A 9,330-nucleotide genomic window follows, 5' to 3' on the forward strand; every position below is an offset into this window, starting at 1 on the left:
AGTGAAGTGCTATAATTGTGACAAGAAGGGTCACTGTCATACCCCTTTTTAACCCGGGTTAAATTAGAAGTACGACATATTGGGGATTCCTATTTTTTGTTTGTGTTTGTTTTAAGGAGTCGCCACCTAATTATTTATGGTGAATTAGGACACCTAAAGTTTATTAAAGTTATGTTTAAAGTTAACTCTGTTTAAGGTCTGCGAAACTTAAAATTCTGGATAAGGGTTCAATTAGTCTAAAGGGAAGGTATTAGGCATCCTTTAAGACCCATTAACAATGGTTGACCGACCAGACTTATGAATAGTTAGGCTAAGTGTAAATATAGTATTATAGGAAAGGAAATAGCTTTGTAAATATGACTAAAGTTGTAGATAACCATGTGAGAATGCTATTTAAAATAGAACTTGTATAAAAATAATAATTTGTATAAAAAAAAGTATTTCCAATGCTGTTTTGAAAACACGACTTATCAATGTCGTTAAGGTTTTTAAACGGAAGTGTAATAGTGTTGTTTAAAATAATACTTGTAGAAAACATAATAATTTGCGTAAAAGAAGATTCTAAATGTTAAATGAGACTTAAAGATATTGCTAAGGCCTCAAATGAAAAATATAGTAATGTTATTCAAAAAATAAGATTTGTAGAAAATAGGATGATTTGCCTATGAACAATAGTCTTTTAAAATATAATGTGACAAATGTGATCTTTAGTATACGAATATGATGGTATGAAAATGCCTGGACTTATGTTCTTAAATATGATGAAAAGGCCATGAATTTCTTTCTATTTTTTTTTTACTCTTTATTTAACCAATTTCGGCTAAAAATATGTATAATTGACTAAATCTTGATAATGCTTATAAAATACAATTAGATTCATATTTTGTGTGTTAGTGACATTTTGAAATTCCTAAGATGGTAATAATGAGAAAAGATTCCTTTAACCCAAAAGTATGTAGGCATACTTATTTGAAAATTAATTACTCAAATAAATATTATAGATACTACAAATAGTTTAGAAAATAGAAGTGAATGTAATTTGTGGAATTAACTACCCATTACTAAACTAAAACCCTTAATGTCACTAAGGTTTATCTAAATTAACAAGCAAGAAAAAAAAACGTTAGTCATACAATACACATTAAATGCACACAAAAATAAAAAATAGAGGGATAGATATAATGTAAATGGGCTTGGCCCATTTGGATTGTTGTGATCTGTTTGCAGCTGGGCTTCAGCCCAGTAACAGTTTGTTATATGTGTTGCTGCTGTTGTCACGCCTATTGGGCTTCGGCCCAGATTTTTATTTTTTCTGTTTGGCTGCGGATTGGCTGCTACTGTATGGGACTGATTCGAGAGAAGTTGTGTTGGGCCTTTTAGCCCAACGCCAAGTGCGGGAGAAGATGACGAGTCGCTTGGACTCATATGCGAGATATCATGCATAAAAAAATGAAAAGAAAAGGATTAGTATCTACTCAACGAATAAGATTAAACATGTAAAATATAAGTCGAAAAAAAAACAAATCAGTAGATTAAAACTTTCTAATAATGTATTAATTGTGAGTATACTTATGGGAATATACAGTCATGTGCCTAACTGCCTTAACCAATATACAGTCATGTGCAACATGGATCAAGTAAAGTATTATGGGACTGATTAAGCAAGAAAAAGTAGAAGCACAACATACTTTTAACATGAATGACCAATTATATCAACCTAGTGGCACATTATTTAACCAATGATATGGCAAAGATGCTCTGTACTTAGTATCATTAAGCATATCATACTGATGAACGAACCAAGTAAACATCGATATTTTTCCAATTTACAAACATCATGCTTTGTTATGAATAGCGATACCTGCATTACCTTTTTTTCACAAAGTGGAATGTTAATAATTATGCAATTAAACGAATAAGGTTCAGATGATCAGCCTTAGATTCAGATGGCTTATGAAAACTCTTAGGACTCTTAGGTTTCTATATCAGTTAGTTTCAGGCAAGTAAGACTAACACGATGCCTTTCAAAGATTCAGGGTATGCGTAGACTATAACACCTAGGTTACACGCTTAAGCATGGTTGAAATTTAACAGGATCAGTAGTATATCTTTCTGTTTTAAGAAAAGATTTCAGCACACCTAATAAGTTAACAAATTAAGACGAAAACACTGCTTAAACTAAATAAATAAGTATAGTGGAACCTGCTACATTGTCAAGTATTTTAGACTGATAACAGGACCAGTTTCAACAGCACATAAAGATTACTAAGCTGGTCATGCTCAACAGACTGAGATAGCAGTAATTTTCAGCTAACCATGCACTCATAGAACCAACAGGCCATATCATGCCAATAGCAAGTTAAGACTGCATGAAAAATACTTAAACAATCCCATAAATTAAGGCTACAGCATCATTGTCCTAGTTAAACAAACCATGGAGCATATACTATCACATAAACAGCCTACCAAACAACATAGAGAATAAAGGAAACAAAACAACGCAATAAATTAAAGTAACAACATTATTTAACATAACTATATAGACTACTCGTTTTAGAAGGCATACTCACACTCAAACTGGACAGAACCTGTTTGACACACTATTGCATAATTGTGACTGGGCAGGAATAATTTTTGGGCTGGGTAGGGAAATAATGTGGGCTGAATTGTTTTGGGTAGGGAATAATGTGGGTTGGTTGAATTAATTAGAGTATGGGCTGATAATTTGGGCCATTTATTTGGCTGAAATTGTTGACCCTTCATCCTCTATTTTAATTATTCGTGGGCTTCTAATTTAACAACTAGTACAATATATACTATATGAAGACAATTAATAACTAATATGTAAAAAATAAGGATTTAACAAAGTGTTGTTCTGTAATTAATTTAACGAGTCCAAACCTGAAACAAATGAAATGATGACGAATCATTTAAAATTTGTGGTAAAGTAATGCTCGTAATGTTGAAAATAACAGTAGCGAAAATAATAGTAGTGAAAATAAAGTATTTAGCTCGTCAATAAATTTAGACGCCCGAGTGAATAAAATTAAATAAAGGAGGGACAAAATTGGGTGTCAACAGTCACTATGCTAAGGATTGCTCTAAGCCTCCTAGAAAGGTATTTCATAAAATTCGAATTAGTGAACTTTGTGCTTCTAGTTCTGTTTTACTAATTGAATCTAATCCTTTATGGATTGTAGACTCGGGAGCAACGGACCACATAGCTTGGGAGCGCAATGCTTTTGTTGAATTTCGGCGAGTTTCACGTGGAGCAAAGTGGATATATGTGGGAAACAACAATAAAGTTGTTGTTGAAGGGATCGGTACATGCAAGTTAGTCCTGTGTGGCGGTCGAGACCTAATTCTACATGATGTCCTCTATGCACCAACAATTCGTCGGAATGTTATTTCAGTCTCTGTTTTGCTTAGGCTAGGATTTAGCTTGTTTTTTCATGACACTTATCTCAAGTTGACTTATGATTCAACATTAGTTGGTTTTGGTCATGTGACTGGAGGTTTATTTATTATGGATTTGGATTATGGTTCATTCAATAATAATGCTAGTTTTTCTATGTTTGCTTCTACAAATAAATATGATAGTGATGTAAACATATGGCATGCTAGACTTGGTCATATTGGCCAACAAAGAATGCAAAGGCTAGCGAAACAAGGTTTGCTTGCCGGCATTGAACATGTGGAATTGTCCACTTGTGAAAATTGTCTAGCGGGAAAATCTGCACGAAAACCTTTCGGTAAAGCGACTAGAGCTGAATATCCTTTGCAATTAGTCCATTCTGATATCTGTGGGCCTATGAATATTAGAGATAGGCATGGAGCAAGTTATTTCATTACATTTATTGATGATTTTACCCGTTTCAGTTATGTCTATTTAATTTCCCACTAATCTGAAGCAATAAGTTGTTTCAAACGCTATATGAGCTTAGTGGAAAATCAATTAGACAAGAAGATAAAAGCTCTTCGAACTGATCGTGGCCGGGAATACTTATCGACTCTATTTAATGGGTTATGTGATGAAAAGGGAATAGTTCATCAGTTGACTATCCCAAATACTCCACAACAAAATGGTGTTACGGAGAGAAGAAACGGAATGCTCTTAGAAATGGTTAGGTCAATGATGGCACAAGCCAACCTCCCAATTAATTTTTGGGGTGATGCTTTGCTTACTGCCACCTATGTACTTAACCGAGTGCCTCCAAAATCAGTTGCAACCACTCCATATGAGTTATGGACTGGAAGACATCCTGACCTGAGTGTATTAAGACCTCGGGGTTGTGCTGCATATACACATGATTCCTCTCACAAATATGGCAAATTGGGCCCGAGAGGAAAGAAAAGTATCTTTATAAGGTACTCTAAAACCTCAAAGGGTTATATGTTTATAGGTCAGCAAAACAGTGGAAGTGTAACTGAATTTGAACTACGAGATGTCACATTTTTAGAGAATGAGCTTCCTAAGAAGGGAGAGGTAGGTCAAGACCTATCATTGTTTGAGCTAGGGGATCAAGACGTACAAGGATCTCTTCATTTGAGCGGGAGTATTTTAGCAGATGATAAATTAGTCTCTCATCAACAACCTCTTCCATCATCAGGTGCGAATGAAAGTAATCCTTCTACACTTAATGAAAGTGACCAAATGGATCTTGTTCCAAGTGGGAGCGAGATGGTCATCGATCTTGTTTCGAGTGGGAGCAGGTTAAGTGTTCTTGATCCGAGTGGGAGCAACGTTGATCCAAATGGGAATAATGATGAATCACAAACTAGACATGGTTCTCGTAAAAAGACTCCCCGCCGACGATTTGACATTGAAGGCGGTGAATTATTTATGATGCTCCTGCAAGATGAAAATGAGCCTAAAAATGTAAAAGAGGCTCTCTCATGCCCTTCTAAGGACAAATGGACAAATGCAATGAAAGATGAGTTGGAGTCTATGAGAGTCAACAAAGTTTGGGAACTAGTTGACCTCCCTCAGGGACGCAAAACTATGGGAGCAAATGGGTTCTCAAAATAAAGCTCAAGGCTGATGGCACAATTGAAAGATATAAGGCTCGACTAGTGGCAAAAGGGTATACACAACAGAAAGGAATAGACTACGACGAGACTTTCTCGCCTGCTGTTAGGTTTACCTCTGTTCGTCTTGTTCTACCTATAGTTGCAAGCTTGGATCTTGAGTTACATCAAATGGATGTAAAGACTGCCTTTCTCAATGGAGAATTAGATGAAGAAATTTATCTGGAGCAACCTGAATGTTTCATTGAAAAGGGCCACGAACAAAAGGTTTGTAGACTTTTGAAGTCTATTTATGGCCTCAAACAATCTTCAAGGCAGTGGTATATACGTTTTCAGAATGTTGTCGTATCCAATGGTTTTACCATGATGGATGAAGACCATTGCATTTATACCAAAAGATCAAGAAACAAGTTTGTGATTTTAACATTGTATGTAGATGACATACTTATAGCTGGAAATGATAAGGAGTTCATTACTGAGATAAAGTCATGGTTATCATCCCAATTTGAGATGAAAGATATGGGTGAAGCTGCATATATTCTTGGAGTTAAGATTTCAAGAGATCGTCCGAAGAAACTATTATATCTCTCCCAAGAGAATTAAATTAAAAAAGTTCTTGAACGATTCAATATGCAAAATAGTAGCCCTGTTGATACTCCTATCAGTAAAGGCCATGCCTTGGGTAGTCAAATGTGTCCTAAGACTCTTGAAGAGAAAGAAAAAATGAGCCGAGTTCCTTATAGGAGCTCAGTCGGAAGTCTAATGTATGCTATGGTGTGTACCAGACCTGATATCTGTCAAGAAGTTGGCTTGGTAAGTAGATATCAAACCGACCCAGGTTTAGCACATTGGCAAGCAGTAAAGAGAATCATGAGATATCTGAAGGGAACTGCTGATTATGCACTTTGTTACCAAGGCGACAAAGATCTGCGATTAGTTGGATACAGTGATGTTGATCATGGAGGAGATCTAGACGAGAGGAAGTCTACCTCAGGATATGTTTTCTTACTCAGTGATGGTGCCATATCATGGAGTAGTAAGAAACAATCATGTATATCACTATCTACTATGGAAGCTGAATATGTGGCTCTCGCATCAGCAGCACAAGAAGCTGTTTGGTTGAAAAGGTTCTTGGAACACTTATTGGATATCACAGAAGATGCTGAACCAGTGTTAGTCTACTATGACAGTGAGGCTGCAATTTCCTCTACCAAGGACCCTAAGTTTCATTGCAAAACCAAATACATAGATATCAAGTATAACTATGCGAGAGACATGGTTAAACGCAAGGTAGTGAACGTGAAGTATGTGTCTACAAAAGATATGTTAGCAGATCCATTGACCAAGCCTTTGTCTAGAGATGCATTTGTGAGACACACTAGGTCTCAAGGCTTGCGTAGATTCTAAGGTACTTCATTTTGTTTAATTTCCCCATGTTCACAAGACGGATGTTCTTTAATTATCAATAAAGTTGATTTACATACATACATATTTTACATGTTGAATGTCATGTGCATTCGTTACTTATTTGTTTTTTTTTTTAAGTATGTCGGGTAGACAAGAGGTTGACCTTCTCACACAGGTAACCGCCTCCTTATCTTAGTGATGAGTGGAGATGAGACTGGATTTTAAGAAAAAATATCAAATGGATAATTTGAGAGCTTTCAACTTAAAATCATGAACGTCGCATAAATAATGACATAAGGTCGTTAAGGTGAAAAACGTTCACCTAGTCTACTTACTGAGCCAGATGTGAGTTAAAAATGATATAGTAGATAAGAAACTCAAATTTAGATACTTATGGTGTTTAAATATCATCTGTACAACATTCTTTACGAGATAAAAACATACGCTCCCTGGGAAAGGAGAAAATGCTGTAGCATGTGTTTCATACCATGTGTGCTAATGTCGACCAATTGGGTTAACATAAGTCCATTCTCAACTTATTGTTGTGGGAGACCCAGAGCCTTTATGGTGGCTCAAGATTTGTACCCTTTGTGACTCGGATCAGATACTTGAGACTTAGTTTGATGTTAACTATCTTAGTGTGCTTCCAAAAGACCATGCATACAGATTCGGTTTGGCAGAGTATATCTAGAAAAGCAGTTAACCTAATGTTAAGAGGATCGTGAGAAGAGGAAGATCATTGATGGAATCTCATTAATTTGTATCCACTAGTGCACCAATTATAACTTATGAGTTACAATTGTGAATACAAGAAATAATGATGTATGAGATTTTGGAGATTATATCAAATGTGATTCATATGATCTGCATACTTTATGATCTACTTGCAGATTTGCACTCAACGAGAGGCTATATACTCCTAACAGATGTATAGCACTTAGCTCTCACAGTATGCTGGTCGCACGGTCTACTTCCCTGTATGAATGATTGCGGAGATGAGTCGAGAAAATGTTGCTCAAATTATATGAGCACTCCCATTATGTGTGAGTGGGAGATGTAGGAAATTTGGGTCCACCCATAAGGGGTGCTTAAGGCCCATTAGGGTAATTAAACTTAGCCTAATATTTCCTATATAATAACACTTACGGTGTAAAATAAAATACACTTCTGCAGTATTTTTCTGCTCTTCTCTTCTCTACAATATATTAGGGTTTAGACTGTGATTTAGGGGGTTGCTCCAATATATCGTGACAACCACCATCGGCCAGTAATTCCAGCCGCGCTTCGACTTCCGCTCCCGCTACACGAAGAACACGTAAGTTCTCCTTTTATGGTTTATGAGCTATCTAATTAATTTAGATTAATGTGTTATGTGTAAACCTACAGGTCAGGACCACTTAATATTAACAAACAGAATATTGAGATTTAATTCCGTTAATAAATTATATCAAAAGTAAAATATTATAACTAAGTAATAAATTTTTATGATAAATGAGAAGCGAATGCATTAAAGGACGAAATATAAGAATTGAAGTAAGATTTGTCTTTAGTTGATTTGACCAAAGTTGGATAGACTTTTATGTAACAAAAAATTGAAAAGTAATTTTTGTGTTATAAACTTTAAGTTGGATGACTTTTATGTAATAAATAACAGAAAAGTGACTTTTGTGGATAAACTCAAAATTGAATGATCATTGGTTAGGATATTTTTGTGTAATTAATATGGATATACTTAAATAAAATAGGACGATGAGAAAAAACAAGAATAGCTAGCGTAAATTTTATTGATTATCTTTTGCAGGTTGGTAAGTATAAATTTCCTATGTTGAAGGAAAATGAAATAGTTGAAATGGTTTCTTCGTATAACATTCCTTCATGAAAATTACTATGAAGCCAGAAAATTTTACGGCGAGGGGAGGACTTGATTTTTTAAGAAAAGTATTATATTTTACTTTATCAACTGAAATTTATTTAAATAAATAATAAATATTCTTAAAACTGAAAGATATTCTTATAATTAATTTTGTTTATCAATTATTTTTAACATTTTTATATTTATAAATGACAATAAATAAACATAGTCCTTAATATTAGATTATCTTAGTCGTAACATGATTCCCTATATGGAAGAAAGAAGAAAAAATATATGCTGAGAACAAAATTTTCAAAGATTTTAAGTGAATATAATCGTATACTATAGTAACATATGTAATTATAAACAATATTACCTAATAATTCTTGTGATGATTGTGGTTGATAGGAAATAACGTGAAAACACATTTATTAGAAACGCATTTCATAGTATTTGACGCAAGATATCTTCGTGCAAAGCACGAACATAGAGACTAGTGTAAATAAAAAGTATAGAATGCATAATTTATATAAATGTTTACTTTAAAATAATTTTAAAAAGTATATAGTATTTGTTTACTACTATATAAGTGCTAGTTTTTCTCATTTTTAGTTGAATCTTAGTAGTACTTATAAATGTATCCTTAGTGGGCGTTTGCCCATGCGATATGAAATCATAATTTCATAATTTAATTTTAAATCAGCGTTTGTTTATGCAGTTTGCACAAAATTTCAACTTCATATCATAATTGTAAATCTCAAATTCTCCAAAAAGGCATGGTTTGGGATTCCAAATTATTTTAAATATAAAACTTGACCCATAAGTTTATATTTTTTTAAAAGACCCATAATTTGGTAGATATATTTACGAACCATGTTTACAACCATTTATATCAAATATGCTAAGTTGGTAGTATATTTATAATAAATTTACTCTTATCAACCATTTACCAACTGCGTTTACTTATACAACTCACGTTTAATTTTCCCTTCTATTGAACTAAAGTTCGATCACTTGATGTTGTATTTTTTAGAAAGGTCTTC

The 9,330-nt window shown here is 34.1% G+C and overlaps 1 protein-coding gene across 1 annotated transcript; it reads left to right on the top strand.

The window, feature by feature from the left end:
• Positions 1-5,658: 5,658 nt before the first annotated feature.
• LOC132616670 (secreted RxLR effector protein 161-like) lies at positions 5,659-6,435 on the top strand. Its single transcript, XM_060331242.1, has one exon. The coding sequence runs from the start codon at positions 5,659-5,661 to the stop codon at positions 6,433-6,435; it is 777 nt and encodes a 258-aa protein (XP_060187225.1).
• The last annotated feature ends 2,895 nt before the right edge of the window (positions 6,436-9,330 follow it).

The sequence above is a fragment of the Lycium barbarum genome, chromosome 1 (assembly GCF_019175385.1).
Source record: "Lycium barbarum isolate Lr01 chromosome 1, ASM1917538v2, whole genome shotgun sequence".
NCBI classification, from domain to species: domain Eukaryota; kingdom Viridiplantae; phylum Streptophyta; class Magnoliopsida; order Solanales; family Solanaceae; genus Lycium; species Lycium barbarum.

What these genes read in the sequence shown, in the direction of transcription:
- LOC132616670 (XM_060331242.1), top strand. Translation starts at nt 5,659, where the DNA reads ATGCAAAATAGTAGCCCTGTTGATACTCCTATCAGTAAAGGCCATGCC.